Raw genomic sequence first — 24,111 nt, forward strand, 5'->3', positions numbered from 1 at the left:
GAAAACGACAGATGACAGTTTTTTTTTTTTTGTTGAAAGAGACAGGTGACCGTTTTTTTTGTTAAGATGACAGATGACTGTTATTCAAGAGAAATGCTACACTTGCCCAGTTGCGCCTAAAAATATGGAAAAAAATGTCTACATCTTGGGTAGTAACCTTGGAAAAAAAAAATGTCTACATCAACTCTTGGAGACTGCGTCATGTGCGCTTCTGCCGGTTTTTCTGCTCTATTTGGCCAACAAGTCAGCCATCTTGTTATTCTGTCTCGCATTGTAAGAGAACTAGGTGTCCATCGCGTCCGTAAGACGCGGTAAATCCCTTTTAGCTACGTCGTTGATGTTTTACACTATAATTAAATATCAATGAATATTTAGAGAGAAAGAATAAGGGAATTAACACCACAAAATATCAATGAAAATTTACATTATTGACAAACTTTTAAAGCTACACACACATCAATAAAATGCTTGATACAAAGGAGAGAGATAGAGAATAAGAGAAGGCAACTGAAATACAAAGGTTTTCACGAAAACTACTTCTTGATGAAATCAACAAAAATTAGTTGCTACTTTCCAAGCAAAACCGCAAACAACGTCTTCCCCGTCTAACATGAAATCACAAAATATCACTATTAACCTTTAGACTTATTTCAGAGAGAGCAAATGTTAAGTCAAAGAACCAAATCATTTAAAAAAAATAGAGGAAATCACATTCTTTTTATGAACCGCAAGTTAGTAGTGTATGTATAGGCTCGTGGGAGGGGAAGTTTCGAGTTGGTTTGCGTGGAAAGATATAACTATTAATGAGAGAGAATCGAGGGTGTGTTACTTTGAACAAATCTTTTTAGGTGGTTATTTTTCGAAGAGAAACGTAGGTAGATAATTGGTTGAGGGAGAGATTTGAGGAATAGAAAATGGGGGGGAAGCATGAGGTAGTTTGTAACTCTTTATCTAACTATTAATGAGAAAGAACGGTGGGTGAGTTACTTTGAACAAATCTTTTTTAGGTGGTTATTTTCCAAACATAAAACGTGGGTAGATAATTGGTTGAGGGAGAGATTTGAGGAATAGAAAATGGGGAAAAGCATTTGACTGATTTTATATCATCCGTCGGATGTGTTCCCAACCATATCTTTAAAATAAAATAGACAGTCAGACTTATCCCCTGGATAACCGACTGAGCTGTTTTTATATAATAGATATGATGTTGGTGAAGATATCTTTGAGATTAAGGATGTCTTCCATATGCATGCTTGCCTGGATGCCGTTGAACTGAGTTACTAGAGCCGTGGAGATGCATAATCACATTAAGATTATAGCTCTTAATGTGGAGATGATCAATCCTTAATTCACTCGCCTAAAGCATAGCATAACAAAACGCTAAGCATTCACATTCTTCCGAGTTTTTTCCTCTGACTGTATCTGATAATGCTACTACTAAATTTGCTTTGTCGTCATGCATAATATATGTGATGCCTGCCATCTCTGCCAGCTTAGTGAAAGATGCATCCACATTAATTTTGAGAAATAATGTTATTGGCGGGTCCACTTCAATTGATTCTTCTGCATGTCTACTTCGGCAGTTGATTTCATAATCTTAGTTGGGTTTGCGTTGATTCTGTTAATTACCTGCATAAGGGTTGGTGACTGCAAGGAGGAACATTTTTCACGTCTCGCCTTCCAAATAAATCATAAGATTTTAGCATAAAAGTTAATTAAATCATCATTAAGATCCTTCCAGTTGAGAATCCAATCCTTGACACTGGTAATATTACCTGTTAGAATTTGGAAGTAAAACCAAGTCGGTCAGGCAAAGTTACAGTGTAGTAAAACATGATTAATAGTTTCGTTCTGGTTGCAATATGGACACATATAATAATTACCAATAAGTTTACCAATCTTGTCTCAAACTGGTAAAACAACATTTCCATAAGAAAAGCTTTAATCTACGTGTCGTGTTGATCTTCCAGATAAAATTCCTTCGAACTCCCGTTTTAGTTTGTATACTCTGTAATCCTCATGTTATAATACATAGAACTGATCGTGTAGTTACCTGATTTCGTTAGCGGCATCTTATCGTCGTATCCTCTTTGTGTTCCTGCAGGTGAATACTTAGAATAACATTAACAATATCACTAGTATAACAGTGATTTATTACATGTATGTTCCACGTGTTACTATGTATGAGTTGAGCCACCCATTTGAGGCTGACGTTCCTGATGTTTGGAATAGGAGGGGGATGATCCGGGGTCCAGTGATCATGCCAGATATCAATATGTATGCCCTGGTTGACATCCCAGAAGATCAGGCCAGAAACTGGTTGAAGTGTTTACAAATGGATTTTCAAATCTAAGAGTGATTAGGTTTGGGAGAGTAGGGTTTTGGCTCTTTTGGGAAGTACTTGGCTTTAAGCAATTTCGCCCAAAGGCCCTGAGAGTTCTTAATCATACACCAGGCCATTTTGCCCAGAAAGGCTCGGTTATCAATATGGGGAAGGCGGAAACCTAGTCCCCCCAATTTGCAGGAAGAACAAATGGAGGACCGGTTAATGGTATGAATGGTTTTGGATTTTCTCCACTAGAAAGACCTTTGAAGGGTCTCGATGCGGTTGCTTATTCCTTTGGGGAGGACAACACACTGGATTTGGTATCGGGGAACGACCGCTGCAATAGTGGAGATAACCACCGAACGACCAACGTGGGACAAGAGATTTTTTTTGCCACTTAGAAAGTTTATTCTGAATCTGCGAAAGAAGGGAGGAGAAAGCTTGTTTTTTGTTAGCACCAATGAAGAGATTGGTTCCCAAATATTTGTCAAGGGACGAAGATTGTCGTACTTTGAGATTACGGATGATCATCCTCTTGAATTTTGGGTGGGAGTTTTTTAAGAGAAAGATGATGGATTTTGCGTAGTTAATCATTTGGCCATAGGCATCATTAAAGGTTTTGAGGATCTGCTTAAGGCTATAAATATTATTTAGTGTGTTCTGGCCGAAGATGATGCAATCGTCTGCAAAGAGAAGATGTTTCATGATGATGTTGGAGTTTGAAATGGGGAAACCCACGAACTGGTTGGGGTGATCGTTGTTCTCAAAGAGTACTCAGGCCTTCCATGGCATATGTGAATAAGAAATGAGATAGGGGGTCTCCTTGTCTTATGTCTCTGCTAACATTGAAGGTTGGCCTAGGTCGACCATTGATCAGAACCACCGTCGAGGAGGAAGTGAGGCAAGAGTGAATGAGACGAAGCCAATGGTTAGAGAAACCCATCCTGGTCATGATACTTTCAAGGAAGTCCCCCTCGATGCGATCGAAAGCTTTAGACATATCGAGTTTAAGACTGAAATAGCTTTTGGATCCTCGAAGTTTCTTGAAAGAGTGGACCAGCTCCTGACTAATAATGATGTTGTCAGTGATTTGCCAAAGAACATTCGAGTTTGTACACCAAGGTTACCACGTAGGATCTGGACGTTTTTTCCAGATTTTTAGTTGTAAGTGTGGCATTTCTCTTGAGGAAGTGAGAATGTGGTGTTATAAGCAATTTTGTTCTCAAGGTTACCATCGTAGGATCTAGACATTTTTTCTAGATTTCTAGTTGTAAGTGTAGTGTTTCTCTTAGACGTAAAGCCCTAAATGCCTCTCTCTCTCTATATATATTTTTGATCTATCCAAGATCAACACAGGTAGTTAGTTTATAGTGATAAAAATCGAAGAAGATGAGGTTACTTTAGGTTGCAACTTGCAACTTGAATCAATGGCCAATGGATTTCGATTGTGATTTGAGAAACATAAAAGAATCAATAACAAAATCCAAGGAATTTGGAGCAGTAGATCAGAGCTTGAAATCACTGGTTATGGATGCGAAGATCATTTCTTAGAACTCGATACCATTAATCATGCCTAAGTTTTTAGTTCAGTTTCAATTAAATTGCATTTTTCGTTTCAGGTTTTGGAGTTGAATAGAACAGTTCAGACAGGGGCGTGGGTGAGGGGGTGCGGGCGGTGCAGTCACACCGGGCCTCCCTCTCCCAAAGGGCCTCTTCTCTAGAAAATTTAAACAAGAACAAGATATATAGGGAGAAGTCTGCTACAAAAATTAGAAGGAAGTTGACTCAGCTGGTTTGTTACTTGTCGCGTCCTATGGAGGTCGCGAGTTCGAATCTATTAGCTTGTAACTTTTGGTTTGTTTTTTGTTTTATGAGGCAACAAAGACTTAGACTTTTTTTTTTTTGTTGAACTAACAAAGACTTGACTTGGGTTATGAACTTGTAAAGCCCAATAAAAATACTTTACAGACCCCTAGCAATAACTTCATAGCGGTTAATAGGTTAGTTGGTTCTATTATAATTCTAAATAATCTATCTTTGTTATCTCATAAGTCAAATACAGAATCAAACATAAAATAGCAAAACTGAACATTTGAGTGTTCAATTTTTCTTCGTGTCCATATTCTTATCTTTCTTTCTCTTCAACTTCTCCTTTAATTTCTTTTTTGTATTGAAAGAACTCCTTAAATTTAATAGGTTTGAATTTTTTCTCTATCAAATTAGTATTTTTCTTCTTTTGTTTTTCTAATTATGTTTAAGTAAAAGAAATCAATGTTTGATGTAAACTCTTTAATCATATGTTTAGTTTGTGATATGAATACTATTATAATTCATATAATGAAATTGTGATTTTTTTTATCAATCAAATTTATTTTGAATAACAATTTAGATTGCACGATTTTTTTTATTGTCTTCTTGCGATATAAGTGCCCCGATAAAAATTTCGCACCGGGCCCCTAAATTTTCAGCCACGCCACTGGTCAGATTGCCACATCAGATTGATGTATATTAATACTGTCCTAGTCACATTGATCTTCTTTGTATAATAGATTATTTCATCTCGTTGTCCATTTATCATCGTTTAACAGGTATTCACGTGCCAATCAAAGTTCAAAATTAAAAGGGAAGATAGTCAGTGAGGACAAAGCGAATATAACTCTTCAAATGACTACCTTGTCATCTCATCTAATAGTGAGAAAATCATTTCTTAGTATTTCGATTTAGGAGGAAAGAACAATATATAGTTTCCAGTGAAAGAAGAAATCGTGGTGCAATATAAATTCAATTGAAGCTTTCTCCAACTGCTGCTCGATTAAAAAACAGCAGCACTTTAGTTTCTCAAATCAGCAACGATTTTGGTCGATGACTGATCTGTGTAAAGGGCCAAACCAGCAAAATGATATCTTTCACTTTCTTCCCAAACAAATCGCGATTCCCTGTAACCCTATTGGCCCCATAATTTTACATTCTTTCGGCAGGTGTAAGATTACAAATCCAATTTTTGCTCCATATTGTTGTTAACCCTGAAAAAGAAATTGTTTCTGGTTCATTAGAAAAACTGCAGATCCAGCCTTCCAATGATAAAAACTTAACATTCATAATATACAATCACAACGGGTAGCAGTAGCCTAGTGTGCTGAGAAATTTGTATTCAGTACCGACATGCAAATGTCACGTGTGGTAGACCAGACTTAGTCCCAACTTCCACTCCTACATCACTTATGTCAAAATAATCATACCATGGCATGTAGGTGATATCTCGAACTAGAAACAAAACTCAGGCCTTGTGGTGGCGCGTCTAATCAAGGATAATATAAGCAGGTATGTAGGGGTTGGTCGCTAACTCTTGAATCTTGAACTTAAAGGATTCTTATATTAAAGTGTAAAAGGAAAAAGGTAAATGATTTGTATACCATTTCTTGCAATAAGACATGGCCGAGTTTCACATCAGATCATCTTTTTATTATTTGTATCACTTCCTTTAGAGCCAAGCATCCTCTCTTTTCTTAAGAATACCATACATGCGTATGCCCCAGTTGAAGCTATTAAGAACACCCCGGCGTAGACAGAAATGGTAGTGGCAACTACATACAAGTATCTGCAAGAGTAAACATTCTATTAGAATTAATTGACAATAGAAGACATGCAAAGAGGTGTAAACTCCTATGTGCATGCCTATACCGTAAAATTCTTCCGGCAAAATCATACTGCATCTCGGCAAATTTCCACTGAAACGATTGAAATATTTCTATTTTGGATTTAACCGAAATATTAGTTAGTTGGGCCAAAGTTTATATAGAGATCGAAATTTAATACGCATTACCTTGTATTGGTAATGTTAGTACTGGGACTTACTTTGGTGAAAATACACTCCAAACAAATAAGTGGTTCCTCATGAACACCAACACGATGGTGAATGCAGTCAATATAACCGAATTCAGGGCCAAGGGAACAATGCATGGAAAGAAAATCATCGTCCGAAGAAGATCACCAAAGCCTATGTTCTGTGAAGATGTCAAATGCGTAGCGTCCTTCACGGATATATAAATTATCATGCTAAGAAAGAACAGTAGTGGAGAAGCTAATGTTATAATAAACATTAGAACTCCAGAAAGTAGTGTCGAGTGACTAGAGATTCCCTGCCAAACAATGAAAGAAACGCTAAGGAAATTTAAATGTTAAATTTGTTGAACCTCTTCTTATTCTTTCTTTTTCTGGTTTTCGCAAAACAAAAGCATGTGAAGGTAGCTTGTTAACGAACATTGAGAGAGAGAGAGAGAGAGAATTACTACAAAAGCTCCTGCAACATCAATTGTAGCTAAAGTGTTGCTGTTTCCAAGACCAAAATGGCCTGCCATTCCCAGAAAGTACAATGCAGCAACCTATAGTTCACTATTAGACATCTAAAAATGCAAATCTTCAACAAAAGAAAAATTATATATATACTAGGTTTCCACCGCGTTCGTCACGGTAGATCCCTTATTCCCTTTTGGCTAACGCCTTCACCGAGGAAAATATAAATTTAGACTACAATTTCATAATGAAGAACTTACTTCAAATGACTTAAACAACCTTTGGTTGTTCCCAAAATTACTCAAAGACTTGAAAGTATATTTAAAACAAATCCTCCTCCCTTAGATTTAATCTTTGTCAAACTAAAAAAAAAACGGTCAGACTTATCTCTCACATAACCGCTTGACCCGTTTTGATATGTACGATATGTGATATCTTATAGAATAAAACAGCCGGTCCGCCGGTCGGTTACGGGAGAGACAAGTCTGGCTGTCCGTTTTGTGTTAGGAGTTTGATAAAGATCAAATCTAAGGGAATTTTTTTTTGACAAAATACAGTTTCTAACTCTTCAAATAATTTTGGGAACAAACAAAGATCATTTAAGTCATTTAATATCATGCGAAGGAAAAGGGGAAGTAGCTGCAAAAAACTACACATTTCCAACGATTACAACCCTCCCTCTACTAAAAAAATCAAAGCTACTCAATTACCATCCACGTTTTTCTCTACTCTCTACTTTCTTCTCCAAGAAACTGACTTTTTTTTTTTCTTCTGTGAAGGCATTAGCCAAGAGGGATCTTCCGCATACGTAGGACGCGGTGAAACCTAGTGTGTGTCTATATATATATATATATATATATAATGACAAACTACAACTAGAAGAAGAAATGATAACTTACCTCAACCCATTGTTTATCATTTATTTCACCAACTGAAAAGTAAAGCACACTGCCCAGAATTTGCAAGTATAGCAACAAAACAGGAACTGCGTTTATGGGTTGTTGTAGTAAAAGTTGCAAAAGGCACCAACATGCTGTACATGCCCATCCAATCACGAATAAAGAATATCTTAATTGTAGCAGATCAGATTTGAAATTGATGTTCATTTTTTCGTGAGTTTCACTAACTGAAATAGGTATAGTCCATGGTGCCCCGAAGATAGCCACCATTACTTTAGTACCAAGGGTTGCAAAAATAATCTGAGCTAATAAAGTGGAACTGTAATTTGATGGTATAAATGTCTGAAACTGACATTCCATTATGTGGATCAGTACGAGTAATCCGGATATAAACAAGCTGATGTGAAGCACACGAATAAATCTTGTCTTGAAGTTTAACAGATAAAGAGCAAAAGAGCTAACGATAATCACGAGAAGAACCACAACTATTTGAATGGATCTTATGATGTGAGGACTAGTCTGCTCAAGCCACTTCGAAATATCAGGAAGATGAACCCAATTAACACCACCTTGATGCCAACCTCTCAAAATCCTCCCACAAATAAGCACCAAAATAATGGAACATGTCCGAGACTTCTTGCTCAAAATATGTCTTGGTGTAACACTTAGCAAATTAGGTGCTATTTCTGCAGAAGGGCTCTGGATTGTTTTCCGGAGAAATATCAAATACAATGTGGATGTTAAAAAGTGCCAAATATATTGCTCTTCTTCCACCATTGAACTTGAACCCATACTCACAACAAGAACCACAATCACTGATGAAGTGAAACCCTCATGTAAATTCCACTTATAGTTACAACTATCTGAAGCAAGCCGATCTAAACCTTTGCGGGATCGGAAAAGAATGCCCAATAAAATTGAACATGATATAACCATCATGGCAATTCCTGGAGCCAGCAATTCAGGAGGTTTCTGCCAAAGTTGATACTATCAGAATTTGACTGTTTAGTTTCCCAAACAACAAAAGAACGCTTAACTAACAGGTATCATCGATTAGAAAGTGAATCAAACACAAGTACTTCATATTATAGGAAGTGCTACTTACATCAGTTACTCTATGAGATAGCCACTCACTTGCAGTTTTTAAGAAATTATTATATGCTGCCACGATGCTCCTAAAGTTGACGATATTGGACCTGATTATAAATTCAAGAGGCCAACAAAGCATCTATAACATTGGATTGCAAAAAAATTACTTCATGAGATTTATATGGGTTGTAAAAATTTCGATACTACACCTGGATCTTCTATCTTTCTGAGATGCCCAAGAACTATGAAGGGTTGTAGCTTTTGCATATAAGCAGCAAAACTTCTGCTCTATACTAACTTTGCATGCATTAGTTTCTGTGCATTGTTCATCATCAAAGTCGCTGCATGAAAAATTGCCACAAACTAAACCCGGCAGTTGTGCTTGCAATAATCGAAAAAACTGCCAGGAATTCAACTCCAGTGCTCGCAACCTCTGACCATCTGTATTTTTCGAAAAAGATAATAAAATAGTAAGACAAGAAGTAATATATGAACATAGTATATAGTATATAAATAAGTATCGAGTAGCTTTACTGCCACTTGACAATATTTACTGATTAATTTCGTACGTTTGGTTCTTCCAAGTTCACAAAAAGCTTAAAGGTGAACTGAACAGATGATCCCAACAAGCAGGTAGCTTATGAAAGTTACATAACATATAAGTAGCAATTTACTTATATGGTTTCCTACTTTAAAGTTCTCATCCGTTTCAGATCTACTTGGTGAGTTAACTCACAATTACCATTAAGAGCATAAAACTAGCACGACTAGGCATTGATCCAACTAGTCGATTTAGAATAGCCTTTATTCTTAACTCTAACTTTCAATGGACTATAGATGAGCTTGCTATCACTCTGCTAATTACAAAAAAAAGAAGAAAAAGTAGCTGGACCTGTGAGAGATTCAAAGGCTTCCGCAAGCATAACACCAATATTATTTTTTGGAATCGGGACACCAAAGAGAAGAGCTAAAGTTGGAGTTATGTCTACCTGGAGAAACGAATAAGAGGCCAGTAAGACAAACATGCCGAAGTAACAATTCTGCAGCCAACAATTTGGGGCAGAACGACAGGAGCATATTCAAAATAGAATTTAGCTGTATATATTGTTCAGGCACCAACCAAATAGTAACTTGAAATCCACAAGTAAAATACATGTTTTTATTTTAGCGAAAATAATAATTAGCAGCACATAAGACGCATGAATTCAACATCAGATGCAAGAGATCGACAAAGGAAATTTCAAAAAAAGAGATCGACAAAGGTCACATGGAAACTGCTATAGAAAATAAGGTCAATGTCAGCAGGAAAAATTACCGAATATAATATAATATTTATTTAGAGAGGAACAGGTTTGTTTTAAAGTACAGCCAATATTAATATCTTAAATTTCCTACTTCGACTGCTACTTTTACATCTGATGATAAGTAGTCATCACACATCAGTGATTCTAGTGACTCATATTGGCTTCTACACTATGTTGGAAAAGTCGGCAAGGGGGACTAGTCGGCGGACTTGGGACTAGGCATAGTCGCTACTAGTCGTATTTACACGGGACTAGTCGTAGAATATAAATATATAATTATATATAGGTATAAATATAAGTATTTGGTCTTAATGAAGTATAAACACTAAAAATGCATCCCTAAGAAGCACACATATAATTATCAACAAGTTCTACAAAATTAAGTTCAACAAAAAAAAAAAGTTCTACAACATTAATGAAGTATAAAACACTAACAACTAACATTTATTTGAGTTAATAGAGAAAAAGAGTAGAATATGGGTTCTAAAAAGAAATAGTAAAAAAAGATTGAGAAGATAGAGAAACTTGGAATCTTGTTTGGAGAGCAAGAAAACTTCAAAATTACTTCAATCTGGTTATAATGATATTTGGAGGGGAGAGGAAGGGTGAAAAGCCGAATGAGCAAATCCTAAACCACCTTTGTCGATTTGAGCAAAAGAGAAAAAGGCTCAGCTAAATAATCCCGACTGGCCCGACTAGTCGACTCGGTCCTAGTCGGACCAAGTCGGGGATTTACTCGGAATTCCACGGGACTAGGGTTTTGGCTCCTAGTCGAGTCGGCAAGATGGGGACTGAGGAGTAGTCGGGGTGTACTCGGGGATTAATCCCGACTTTTTCTTCATAGCTTCTACATGTGCAGTTCATAATTTTCTTCAACAAACTTTGTACATTTTCCACAACAAATGTATTTATATGATCGATAAATGGGAATTCCATACATATCACTAATACGGCAGTAATATGATTTCGCAATCATATCTAATCTAATGCTAGCATAACAGAGCATCTTTGCCGCTCCCACTTTGATGTGCATTAATCTAATTTTTTTTTCAAAAAAAAAAAGCAAGGAACATGCTTATATGAAATAAAATACAAGCACTTACGATAAATGTGATCTACAAAATAATTATTATAGTACAAAATCAGATTTATTTGAAGTGAGTTACCTGGAAAGCTGCATTAGGGGTCGCCGATGCATGATATGGGATTTTGGATCCTAAACCAATAAAAAGAGCTAGGGAGTCAGTTTCTTCATATGAAGATCCCCCATGGTTCCCATTTTCAGTCATGCCATGGTCACTGACTACCAACTGCAAAAGATATATAAGATATATAAGATATATAGAAAGAAACGGTAATAAATCCAGTTAACAAAAATAACCACTATATTAAGACGATACTATTTATCTTTTGAATCTGTAATATTAAATTATTTTTTGCATTGAGTGTAAGATTAAATCATCAATATAACGTCTAAACTGCCTTCTTGTCTCTAGCTGTGGTAAATTCCAGATAGCATAGAATTGATCAAGTCGATCAAATTGAATAAGGCTTTCACTTTTAAAACGACTACAGAAATACAAACCAATAGTGTCCGTCCATGGTCCTGATGCAAGACTGAGTTCATATGAATTGTCTTAATAACTTCATCCATCTCATTCAACTTTGGTATCATCAGGACACTGTAGGAAAAATCCAATTATGCTTTTTGATCAGAACAAACAGGATCAACTATCAAATTTGCGATTTAAACCATAGAGTACGAGAAGAAAACAATTACCTACCGCGCCCACCAATATGTCCAACATGATCCAGTCCTAGATAGTGAAGGATCTAAAACAAAGAGCTCTGAGTAAGGAAATGAAGTTCCCGTAGAAATAAGAAGACACAACAATCAGAGACTGGAATGTATCTACATGGGTGAGATATTTTACACAGTAAATTGATGAACAACAAACACATAAAAACCTGAAAGCATCACAACCAAGAATGTCACACTGGAACCTTGTGCAGATGTAGTTATCGAGCATTTAAAAAAAGACAATTACACACTTCTCATTATTTGAACAAGAACATTTGAGTAAAATAGAAAAATATTAGATGATTTGAAATTCTCCAAGTAGAAGATTTTTTGCTGATCAGAAGTATACAAATGTTTGAAAGCCTAGACAAACCAAGTCAACCAAGCTATATGATGTAGCAGGCGGGATAAGTCATGTGGTGTGTGTGTGTAGTGTGTATGTGTGTGTCTAATAGTTAGTTATGTTAGTTGTTGGTACTTATCTGGTATTTAAAATAGTTAGGAGTTATTTTTATCTAACTTAGGAAGGCTTGTACAGCAGCTAAAAATCTCTAGAACGTGGACAGCAAGAACCAGCTATAGCTGCCTCCCTCCCTCTCATCTAGTTTCTATTCTCTCTACCAGTCTACCTTCGTTTCTCTCAATTTTTCTTTCTATTCTCTGAATTTCATACCCTTCTGCCTTGCTGGTTTCTTTATCTTTTATGGATTATAGATGGAATCTTATTTCTACGCAATACCAATTCTTGGCAGGAAAGATCACTTCCATATGTTATGCTTGTTGTTTACCCAAGTATTGTTGTCCAGTTCTCATCCTAAGTTGGTTACGTTTAGGAGTCGGTGTTCGGTAATAAGGCTGTGACTGCTAAGACTTATTGATTGTTACCTGAATGTAATTTGATTACTACTTTTGTTTGTTTATTGACTTTGGGTTTAATATAGTTTTGCTAATTGTTGAATTCCTGGTTTACTCCCATTGTTATCGTTACATTTCTAAACCCTAGGATTGCATCACTATATTTCTCTTCTTTGCTTCTAGTTCTTTGCTAAATTGATACAATTGTAGAAATTGAATATGGAAACAGAAAATAGATGGCAAAGATGTTAAGTTGTTCTTACAAGTGCAAGTGTGTTCCTCTAAACCAATCCAAACTACAGGTCTATGAAAATAGTGACAAGAGTAAAAGAGAAATACCAAAAGATTCCAGTCATTTGCCATAAGCTCAGGTCCTAAATGCCGAGAAACATTTTGATCCACCTCTACGGTATCTTTGACCTAAAAACAAAAATAAGATCAAAGGCACATTAGTATTGAGTCTATAGTGTTGAATAACCAGTCGATTTGGGGCAGTAAATGATAACCAAACACTGGTGAAAACTCAACCCCAAAAACGCTAGTAAATGATAACCAAACAAGGGTGCAAATTCAACCCTAATAACGCTAGTAATGTATTAGTGTACAGACTTACATAGAAGCTGCTAACTCCATCATGCCTTGTAAATAATCTGGGAAACAACTTAATCCATGTTTCATCACCAAGCATCACCATTTTCCAACCAATCCTATAAAACTGACCTGAACAGCGTCACCCAGAGAAATAAAAACTGGCTCTTTAAAATCTTCATTTTGTTTTTCACTTATAAGATTCGCATAATCCAACTGACCTAGTAAATTGTCATCTAAGAGAGCTTGAGTATTGAAATTGAATGCCACATCAAGAAATCCCCCAATGGCCCCAGAAACCATTGCCTGAAGATAAAGATCAATGCAGTAACATAAGTAATCCGGATTAAACACAAGAAAACACTGCTTCAGTGTCTCTTGCAAGTTTTTTTTAAGTAGTTCACCTTTAACCGAGGCATAGTAACAGTGGGCGGTGCAGCTTTAGCATGGTATCCAATTGCTGTTCCGTTTGACAATAACGATTGAGTATATGGCATAGCTTCCATCATAGCCTTGTTTGGAGGCTGATCAAGCTTTCCCAGCACAAACTCTGCTGGAAGACCATCAACAACCTAAACTGACATGGTTGTAGTCGACATGTGAAACTTGTCCTCCATATTGGCACAATAATAGACTATTATCATCAATAACCAAGTGACTGGATCTTGGATAATGGCCATATACAGAATACAAGCAAATAAGAAAAATTTACATACCATTAGAATTAATCGGTCAAATGAAGGTGGGATCTCAGACATCTCCTGCAACAAGAAAACAAGTATTTCACTCAATTAATATGCCTAGAAAGTGGATGATAGAGATGAATGGCAACAACTGTTAAAGGCACATGAGAGACGTCAAAAGAAAGATTCCAAGGCCCAAATTCTTATTTGGGATGTCTTACATGACTTAGAACCTTGAATAATGTGGGCTTGATCCACATATCTTTGTGGAAATTCTACTAGTTTCTATGTATTAATTAGGATGGTCAAGTGTCTTTAATGCCTGTACTGTCTTTAATGATGTCTTTTTAATGTCCTAGCAGTTTAGAAGTTTAAAAGTCTAGAAGTACAGGCAGTATAGAATGTTAAGGTTCAATTTTAGCCTATATAAGGGTTGTATTCTTGCTTTTTGAGGACATACAGAGAGTTTCCAGCAGCTATTTATTTGTATGATGCAAATATACCCAAAGGTGTGATGCCTAAGAGCTCTAGGAGTGATTCCTATCTTTTACGAAGACTAGCGTGTACTTAGTTTTTCTTGTTCTCTAGCATCACTCCTCGGTATTAGGCAACGAAGCTCGTGGCCTGTCGACTGCCTAGTGTGGGTTTGAGTTCGGCTTCTTTTTTGGTCTCTCTATCATTTTTGGACCACCTATCTCTGTTTGAAAGTAAAGGTATATACTGGAATGTAAGAGTAGCACATATGTACTGTACATTATACCTAGCTAGCTACCTAGAAGCTAGAGAGACTTGTAATAATGTTATTTTCTTCATCAATTCTTTTTCCCCTTTCTTGTCCTACATCATTGGATCATCATTAGCAGGTTGTACATTACTTACTTCCATCTGGGTTAACCGGATAACCATCGGGTGCTCTAGCTAATGAGAAGCGACGTAGAGGAGTGGTGCCACTAGATTTCTTTTGTTCATTTAATATTTTTGAACTTTCAAACCCTAACAAACATAGCAATATACCAACAGTGAATGATCTATGCATTTCCTAATGTTCAAAAACTCCTATTTTTTCCTCAGAAATAACCAAATAACATTCTCAATTGGCGAAATCCTAAGTTCCAAATACAAAAAATTTGGTCGCAGGCTTCTCAGAGGAGGATGAAACTAGAACGCCTCGAACCCGAGACCTAGAGGGTGGAAACTGTGAGAATAATCCCACATGGAGAATGGTGATTCAGTAACTAAGAATATAATATCTAGGTCATCTCCACTCATTGCCAATTGGTTTTGAGTTGGATGACCACAAACTTTACATGGTGTCAGAGACAGGTCCACACGTGACAGGTTTAAAAGCCACACGTGCTCCACGTCACCCGAAAAAAAAAACACGCGTTAGGCTCAAATAAACCCACACGTGAGGGGTCATGTGAGAATAGTCCCACATGGGATAAGGGTGATCTAGTAACGAAGAATATAATCTCTATGTTTACTCATTGTCAATTGGTTTTGAGTTGGATGAACACAAAACTTACCAAAAACTAAGTTCCGGGCAACTAAAGCCAACGTTGTTGGCCTTCCAAATAAATGTCGGAGAACAAATATAGCAAACAGGAACATCTAATTTCTGCAGTTAACAAAGATAAATCTTCCTTTTGGAAACTACGAGACCTAGTGGAGTCGAATTTAGGAATGGTAGAAGACACTGTTCTTCCAGCAAACATTCAGAAGACATGTAATTAACACTATCAATTAGTCAAATCTAACTATTTCAACTCATTCTTCACTATAAATCAGCTAAAATAAGTATTCAAAAAACAAACATCATCAAATTTGCAAAAATAATTAAAAGATCTAATGAATACCGTGTACAAAGACCTCAGTTGATCGGGAGCAAGTTGATTTATCTCCTGATGATCTTCCATGGACTGAGAAATTGGAGTTCGATAACTCTCTGGGCCACTTAAACCAAGCAATGTATGAAAAGTTAGTGCGTCATTGAATTGCAGAAAACCTAAGAATCAAAAACACAGAAATGATTAAATTCACCATACCTAACGACTGAAAGTGCCGGTTTGACAGGAAAAAAACCTAGAACGAAGAGTGTAAGACCAAAGATTTGCAGCAAAACTGCAACTATGATCCATGTTGTTAATCTAGCGCAGTTTAGAGAAGACGAAGAAGAAGAAGGTGATGACGATGATGATGAAGACATCCTATACTAGAGCAATAGAAACCATGAATGATTCTTCGTTTCAAAAATCCAACTGGCGCGAGAGAGGAATTAAAATGGATTTTGGCAGATCGAAAGCCGGAGGAAAGAAAAGTTCGAAAATGAGAGATGACGGTTATTTAAACTGGGGGAACGGCCGTCAAGGGTATTTTCGTCAAATTGTGTTTTTAATTCTCTTTCTAGCATTTCGACGTAAAGCCCTAGACGTCTCTCTCTCTCTCTCTTTTCTTTTGATCTATCCAAGATCAACAGAGGTAGTTAGTTTGTAGTGACAAAAAATTGAAGAAGATGAGGTTGCTCAAGGTCGCAACCTGCAACTTGAATCAATGGGCAATGGATTTCGATTGCAATTTGAGAAACATAAAAGAATCAATAACAAAATCCAAAGAAGCTGGAGCAGTAATCAGACTTGGACCAGAGCTCGAAATCACTGGTTATGGATGCGAAGATCATTTCTTAGAACTCGATACCATCAATCATGCGTAAGTTTCTAGTTCAGCCTCAATTAAATCGCGATTTTCATTTTACATTTTGGAGTTGAATAGAACAGTTCAGATACTTCAAATATGGAATTTGCAATTCGTTCATTATCAATTGAGAAATAGTGATTGAATTGATTATAACTACTGATTTGAATTGAAATTTGCTTTATTAAGTAAGAAATTGAGGAGAGATTTTGATTTTGTTATGTAGATGGGAGTGTTTGAAGGAGATATTACTTGGTGATTGGACTGATGACATATTATGTAGTATTGGAATGCCTGTTATTCGAGGCTCAGAGCGTTACAATTGTCAAGTTCTGTGCTTGAATCGTAAAATAGTTATGATTCGACCAAAGATGTGGCTTGCAAATGATGGAAATTATAGAGAATTACGATGGTTTACTGCATGGAAGCAGAAAGATCAGCTTGAAGAGTTCCAGCTTCCAACTGACATTTCGGAGGCCTTGTCTCAGAAATCTGCGCCTTTCGGTTATGGATATATTCAATTTCTTGACACGTAAGGACATTACCAATTTCTTCTATAACACCAAAATATTCACGAATTAGCGCCATACATGCTTTCCTTCACTTCTCTTATTTTCGTTTTGCTTTTCGCGAGCAATATTAATTCTTGCATTGTGCTTTTATTATGCAAAACGAGGACAAGAAGAAGGTTCATATATATGTCAAGTTTGTGATGTTAATGCTAAAACCACTCTTTCAGATATTTTAATTAGTTGGTCATTGTTGATTTGGTACTATGACATGAAGCTTATATTCGTAAATAATTCGTAAGTGTGCAAAAATCAGTTTAGAGGACTAGAAAAGTACATTCTTTTCGTGCAATTTGAATTTACAGGTGTTGGTTGTCTGTATCATGAACTATTCATTGTTGTTGTCTATTCTTCTCAGAGCTGTTGCTGCTGAAGTATGTGAAGAGCTTTTTACACCTATTCCTCCTCATACTGAGCTCGCACTTAATGGTGTGGAAGTGTTTATGAATGCAAGTGGAAGTCACCACCAACTAAGAAAGCTTGACGTTCGTCTTCATGCTTTTCTTGGTGCTACCAATGCTCGTGGAGGGGTTTATATGTATAGTAATCACCAAGGATGTGATGGTGGTCGCCTTTATTATGGTATTCAGTATCCCTTTTTCCGCATACTCTCCTTATTAAACGTAATACATCGTTATTTTTCTCAACCAAACTCCAAAATGAAAACTCAACTTTTTTAGTATGAAGTGTATAATACTCTGTTCATGGCAGATGGGTGTAGCTGTGTGGTTGTGAATGGAGATGTGGTTGCTCAAGGGTCTCAATTTTCTTTGAAGGATGTTGAGGTTTTGGTTGCTCAAGTAGATCTAGATGCTGTAAGATTTAGTTTTTGCATTCCTTTCTCTTGTTCACATTTGACTTGTGCGTTCCTATTATAAATAGTTAATTTCTAACAAAGAATGACTAGGTTCCTTATTTCAGTCAGTTGACTAATTCAACCTTGTTGCATCTCAAACTGCTTTTTTCCTTACTGCAATTTGAAGGTGTGCCACAAAGTTCTAATTTGAGGCATTTATGTACGCATTTGGGAATTGGCAGGTTGCCAGTCTTAGAGGATCAATAAGCAGTTTTCAAGAACAAGCAAGTTGCAAGAGGAAGGTTGCATCAGTAGCAGCACCATATAAGCTCTGTCAATCTTTTACTCTCAAAGCGTCACTTGCAAGTCCCCTGAAGGTCAGTTTTTGACCATTCAAGGGTATTAACTTGAATTCTGTTTAATCACAGGTATCTCAAAACAAAGTTCTATTTTAACTCATCATGTGGAGACATTTGACGCTAATTTACCTCGACTTGATTGATATTCTAGTTTTATGAAATTTGTCATGTTCGAAAGAGGGTTTCCGGACCAGGAAAGTAAGTCTCCTTGGTCAATAATCATTAAGGCTTCGTTTTCAACCCGAGAACGTGCATGAACATCAAAAGAACTGGCCTTCCTTGCACTAGATTTCTATTAGCCACCTATAGCTGTACGGATATACTGTCTATTAGACTCACCACAATTTCTACTTCTCCTTGAGTTTAGTGCTAGGCCTTTATTGTGCATTTATCATCTGAAGACACCCGAATCATGCTGCCACAGGCTACAAATCCTGTTCTTTTTTCTCCAATCCTCCGTGATGCGACTAAATCCACACAACCATGTGCTAGGTTTAGGAATAACCCAAAAACACCTTACCATCACAAACACATACTCGAGTATACACATAACTAGCTGCGTAAGGTTTCTGAAACTGAAAAGATAAGAGAGTTACAGTTCGTAATTATTGATTTGCTTAACCTTATGAAGCCAATATGCAATATGGCTGAGTAACATTTGATTTTTGACTTTCCCACTTAAGGTTGTTGATGGAAATCAACTGAGTTTGGTGTCAGTTCTTGCCTAATTAAAAATTTTGTGTTTATAAGCTGTTAGCTATTTAGCTATAAAGTATAAACATGTCTTCATGATACAGATTAAATATCATTCCCCTGAAGAGGAAATAGCCTTCGGTCCTGGTTGCTGGATGTGGGATTATCTAAGAAGAAGTGGGGCTTCTGGATTCTTGCTACCACTATCTGGTGGAGCTGACAGTTCTTCTGTCGCTGCCATTGTTGGATGCATGTGCCAGCTTGTTGTAAAAGGTAAACACTCGGTCCTAAACTACTGTTGCAACTCATAGATTTTGACACATCATTGGACTCATGCCGCATAGTAGGTTGAGAAATGATTATTTAACAAAATGGTGAGGCATTCTTTCTACAACATCTGGACAGATTCATGTGTGGATCACTTCGCTGAGGACCACTAATCATTTACTTAATCTTGATTACCCACAAGCAATACAATGTAATAGTTGATAGACATAATGCTTTTAGCTAATTAGACCACTATCTTGCACTATAGTAGTAGCCCAGTCAGTGAGTCAAAATGGAAAACCAATATCTAGAAATACCTTTGGTTATGAATTGTTCCTCCATCATCTTTCTGCAATACTTGTGTTGAAACTTGAAACATATATAAGGCTAGGCCATATGTAATCTTAATGGGCCTGGATATGGATTTGTATCCACCTCACATGTGACTACTTCGGTTATTCTTTTACGGAAGAGGATGATCGACAGAAATCACATAACATATCTTCCTCATTCAACTTATCAGGCTAAAGTGTTTCAGTTTTTAAAACATATGATCTTTCGCCCTTCTATTTCATTGCGGTTAAACACAAATGGGCATAATGTACAGAAATTGCAAAGGGGGATGAACAAGTCAAAGCTGATGCAATAAGGATTGGTCATTATACTGATGGACAATTTCCAACTGACAGCAAGGAATTCGCCAAGCGCATATTTTACACTATTTTCATGGGAACTGAAAACAGGTGGGGCTTTGATATAAAACAAGAATTTTGTTATTGACATAAACACTAGTCAGCTTTTTATATTTCTATCATATCAAGCCCCCAACTTTTCTGTTTACACCTAAAATTGAAACTTATTTCTAATTGTTTCGGCACAGATGTGAAATATCAATTGACGGAACCTAGACTCGTCATGCCTTCCAAGACCATTTTGTACGTAGCAAGTGACTTACTAAATACAGAGTCACTTATTAAGCCACATCTTAGATTTGACATGGCCCGAAATTTGTGCAATTGCTAAAACTTCACTCTGAGTCTATCTTGCAACTCTTCGTGTAGTTTAATACTCTAGTTACTGTCCTTTTAATTTACCATTAACTTATATCTTGATGAGAACGTTAGCATTGTGTACCCATGAAAGGTATTGGAATTATGACATTTGGATGGATAAGCCTAATGTGTGGCCTCCAACATATGCGTAGTGTTCTCATAAACTCTGAACCATGACGGAGATTATATTTAAGAAAATGCAACAACTTCTATTTTCTAAGACTAAGAAAGATATAGCTTTAATCGGTTTACCAATTACTTCTTATCATGGAAAATAATTAACCAACTTATACTAGTTTATAGATGTTGGTATACCCATGATGTAAGCAACTTGTACTTTGATTCAGAATCACATTTGCTTTTCAAATTGATACAGTTTTGTTTTTTGAGAAATCGACTACGATGTACGTTAATCATTACAAGGCATTTATACATCATCAAGATGTGATAAGCACGATAACCGCCTAAGTTAAACCAATAATTAGAGGGGCCTAAAGCCCAAGAACATAGAGTCCAAAGCCCGCCAATTTATTACTATTTATTATTTATACCTTTAATAACCCAAATTCAATAACCATGGATTCCACATCCTCTAGGAATCGAACCTGGGACCTCCAGGGTTTTGGAGTTTATGTCAACAGTACTATCAACCACTTGGGCAACCAAGTGTTGATTCAAATTGATACAGTTGAGGTAACCGTATCAGATTAATTTTTTCGTTGCAGTTCAGATGCTACAAGATCACGTGCGAAGTTACTGGCAGATGAAATTGGTTCTTGGCATCTTGACGTTTCCATAGACAGTGTCATATCTTCCTTACTATCCTTGTTCCAGACACTTACAGGAAAGCGCCCACGCTATAAGGTAGATCTACTTTCAACAAAACTATGCTTCTATTAGCTTCATATTTCATACTTAAGAGTTAAAATCAAGATAAGTTTCTTTACATATTCTATGCAAAAACAAAGGCTCTTAACATGTGCTTCTGTCTATTGTCTTCGACTTTTGGTAGATGTCTTACATCTGTGAATTGTGCTATCTACATGACCGTAGTGAAAAAAAATTTGTTTACTTATCCTACATTGGTTGTGGAAGGGGTGGTGCTCTCATTATAAGAGAGGGAAAGCCTGGCCTTTTGAGCTGGCTTTTGGGGTGAGGTAACCCCGAGACCATTTGGGGGCAAAGAAGGACCGATCACTGCATTTATGGGCTACCAATGGTATCAGAGGCCACGTTTACCAAAGTCTTTCACTCCCCATTGTGGAGAGGGAAGACAGCCGTCCAGGTCCCAGTGCGTGCGAGACTAGTGCTATTTATGGCTACTACGGTTTATGGCAGCTTGTATATTCTACAAATCAAGTTATAACCACAATTTCTTTTTCTATGGTCTATGCCAGCTTTATCTTTTCCTATACTTGTATCTTTTTCTCATTTTAGTATATAGATTCTTTTTCTTGCTAAAAGAAAATGCATAACCACATTTACATGTAGTTTAACAACTTATTTGTTAATATAGGTTGATGGTGGATCAAATGCAGAGAACTTAGGATTACAAAATATTCAAGCTCGGATTAGAATGGTTCTGGCGTTCATGTTAGCATCTCTTCTACCTTGGGTTCATAGCAAACCTGGGTTTTATCTTGTATTGGGAAGCTCTAATGTGGACGAAGGATTGCGCGGATACTTAACGAAGGTATTCGGGATTCCTCATCCATTAGAATTTCCGTTATCATGTCCTTGATTTTCCGTTTTTACTTCAGTATTGAGTCCTCAAGCAAAGTTTTTCAGAGTAATCGCGAGCATTGAAGTAGTTTCGAGTTTTCTTGCGATTATTGAGATATTTTTTTGATCAATGGTATGTTGTCTCCGTTGGACCAAAAACCCATACATATTCGTAAGACTGAGTCATTTCGAATCAAGATTACTGCTTAGTGTTGGAATTTCCAGTACTTGAGTACCACTACCTCAAATACTCGGCTTATATATTTGTTATGTTGAATCAAGTTGATGAGTTATATTGGTTTTCGAGTTAGTTTTTCCTCACATTGGTTTATGAGCACGGTTACAGCCTTATTATAGTTGAGATGGTAAAGAAACACTAATATTTTCATTTTGAGAACATAGATTTCCTTCTTTTCTACAGTATGATTGCAGCTCCGCTGATATAAATCCCATCGGGAGTATCAGTAAGCAGGACCTTCGTGCATTTCTGAAATGGGCTGCCATCAACCTTGGCTATCCATCTTTAGCTGAAATTGAAGCTGCTCCTCCAACTGCTGAATTGGAACCTATAAGATCCGATTACAACCAGGTACTGGTTATTGTTATTGGAGCCCATTCAATTTGTGAAATCTTCACGGAAAATATAATATGTTTGATTTGTCTGTAAAATAGTTGGATGAAGTGGACATGGGAATGACTTATGAAGAGCTCTCTGTCTATGGGCGAATGAGGAAGATTTTCCGATGTGGTCCTGTGTCGATGTTTCAGGTAGGATTTTCAACCTTCACCAATCTCCTGATTCGAGTGACTATCAAATGGTTGAAATAGGAGGAATAATATCTACATAGTTCAACCAAGTAAATAGTCTGCTTCCGTTTAGTGCAGAAAGCCATCAACATGGGTCTTTACAAACTCTCAAGTACGAATATTAAAATTTTACAGTTCCGAATCTGAGTTCGAAATAGGAAAACCCCAAAAACATGTCATTATTTTCGTTTTTGCCCATTCTCCGGTGTTCTTCTAGCATTTATACTTGGTTCTCCTCTGACCCACCTCCCTCTTTCCCCTTGTTTCAGAATCTCTGCTATAAATGGGGTGGAAGATTGAGTCCACTAGAAATAAGTAATAAGGTGAAGCACTTTTTTAAATACTACTCGATCAATCGACACAAAATGACAGTGCTAACGCCTTCCTATCACGCCGAGGTATCTCAATTCTTCTTCTTAGATTATATCTGAGTAGTTATTGTTAGTTTCCTAACTGTATATTCAAAGTTAATATTTTCCTCGTTTTGCAGAGTTATTCACCAGATGATAATAGATTCGATCTTCGCCAGTTTCTCTACAACTCAAGTTGGCCGTATCAATTCCGCAAGATTGATGAACTTGTAAGCCAGGTTGATGTAGAACAGGAACACAGTGGAGTTACAGTAGATAGTCAAGGTGGAATGGGGGTTGTTGCTGCAGGTTCAGGTGATCCACAAGCTGGCCTTTAAGTAAGTGTATTAACTTTCCGACGCTTTTCCAAAGTCTAGGAGGTCGTGAATATACTTGGGCGTTTGTAGTTTTCGGTTTACCCTCTTGTATTGTTTTAGGTATAAATAAAGTTGAAAATAGCTACTAATGAGTCTAAAAGTTAATTAACATGCCCTAGCTTTAGAGTCTCTTGTCAATGTTTCATGTAAGTTTTATGACTATTTAAATGAGGTTTCACTATACTATGTCTATATGATGCTAAGATACTTCAGAATTTTTCTTGAATTTTAAAATCCCATTAGGACTACATTCTTACAATGAGATGATTCCAGGAACAAATTAAACTAATCTTACATGTAAAAAGCAAATGTTATTTGATTAGTTAGACTTCTAACCCTGTCAAGAAACAATAGAGATCCAGTCTTTATTAGCATATCTGGAAATTAAGTAATTAACTATACAAGAATTTTAAATACTTGAAAAGGGAGCAACTACTCAAAGAAAAATGCTGACTAATCTTCATTATCTTAATTATCTTACAGCTTAGCTTGATTTCCACAGCTGATATGCAAGTTGTGTGGTGTAATATGGCATCATATTTTGATGTTGGGTTATTTCCCTACTTCGTGACTAGCTTTCCGGAAAGCCC

At 36.7% G+C, this 24,111-nt stretch overlaps 2 protein-coding genes across 7 annotated transcripts; one reads left to right on the forward strand and one right to left on the reverse strand.

The window, feature by feature from the left end:
- Positions 1–4,962: 4,962 nt before the first annotated feature.
- On the reverse strand, positions 4,963–16,275 carry LOC147545054 (uncharacterized). 5 transcript variants are annotated; one of them, XM_086636294.1, is made up of 18 exons: positions 15,884–16,275; positions 15,695–15,791; positions 13,872–13,916; positions 13,560–13,727; positions 13,377–13,461; positions 13,181–13,287; positions 12,907–12,987; positions 11,692–11,744; positions 11,497–11,593; positions 11,078–11,221; positions 9,500–9,596; positions 8,817–9,048; positions 8,624–8,714; positions 7,519–8,490; positions 6,616–6,708; positions 6,182–6,465; positions 5,740–5,924; positions 4,963–5,349 (listed from the first exon to the last, which is right to left on the reverse strand). In XM_086636294.1, the coding sequence occupies exons 1-17, from the start codon at positions 16,042–16,044 to the stop codon at positions 5,774–5,776; spliced, it is 2,958 nt and encodes a 985-aa protein (XP_086492420.1). In that variant the 5' UTR covers positions 16,045–16,275; the 3' UTR covers positions 4,963–5,349; positions 5,740–5,773. The 5 variants fall into 5 exon arrangements, with proteins under 5 accessions (XP_086492420.1, XP_086492422.1, XP_086492423.1 ...); XM_086636296.1 differs by having other exon boundaries at positions 13,560–13,708; positions 15,884–15,927; XM_086636297.1 differs by having other exon boundaries at positions 13,560–13,732; positions 15,884–15,927.
- On the forward strand, positions 15,897–23,758 carry LOC147545055 (carbon-nitrogen hydrolase family protein). 2 transcript variants are annotated; one of them, XR_015223671.1, is made up of 14 exons: positions 15,897–16,544; positions 16,756–17,061; positions 17,457–17,680; positions 17,810–17,913; positions 18,137–18,271; positions 19,051–19,219; positions 19,821–19,956; positions 20,991–21,129; positions 21,782–21,958; positions 22,409–22,576; positions 22,660–22,755; positions 23,064–23,192; positions 23,285–23,550; positions 23,594–23,758. XR_015223671.1 is itself a non-coding variant. In XM_086636299.1 (13 exons), the coding sequence occupies exons 1-13, from the start codon at positions 16,351–16,353 to the stop codon at positions 23,480–23,482; spliced, it is 2,175 nt and encodes a 724-aa protein (XP_086492425.1). In that variant the 5' UTR covers positions 15,902–16,350; the 3' UTR covers positions 23,483–23,705. The 2 variants fall into 2 exon arrangements, 1 of the variants encoding a protein (XP_086492425.1); XM_086636299.1 differs by having other exon boundaries at positions 15,902–16,544; positions 23,285–23,705.
- The last annotated feature ends 353 nt before the right edge of the window (positions 23,759–24,111 follow it).

This window comes from Eschscholzia californica, unplaced genomic scaffold (assembly GCF_041429995.1).
Source record: "Eschscholzia californica isolate CP2 unplaced genomic scaffold, dmEscCali1.0.p SCAF_4, whole genome shotgun sequence".
Taxonomy (NCBI): domain Eukaryota; kingdom Viridiplantae; phylum Streptophyta; class Magnoliopsida; order Ranunculales; family Papaveraceae; genus Eschscholzia; species Eschscholzia californica.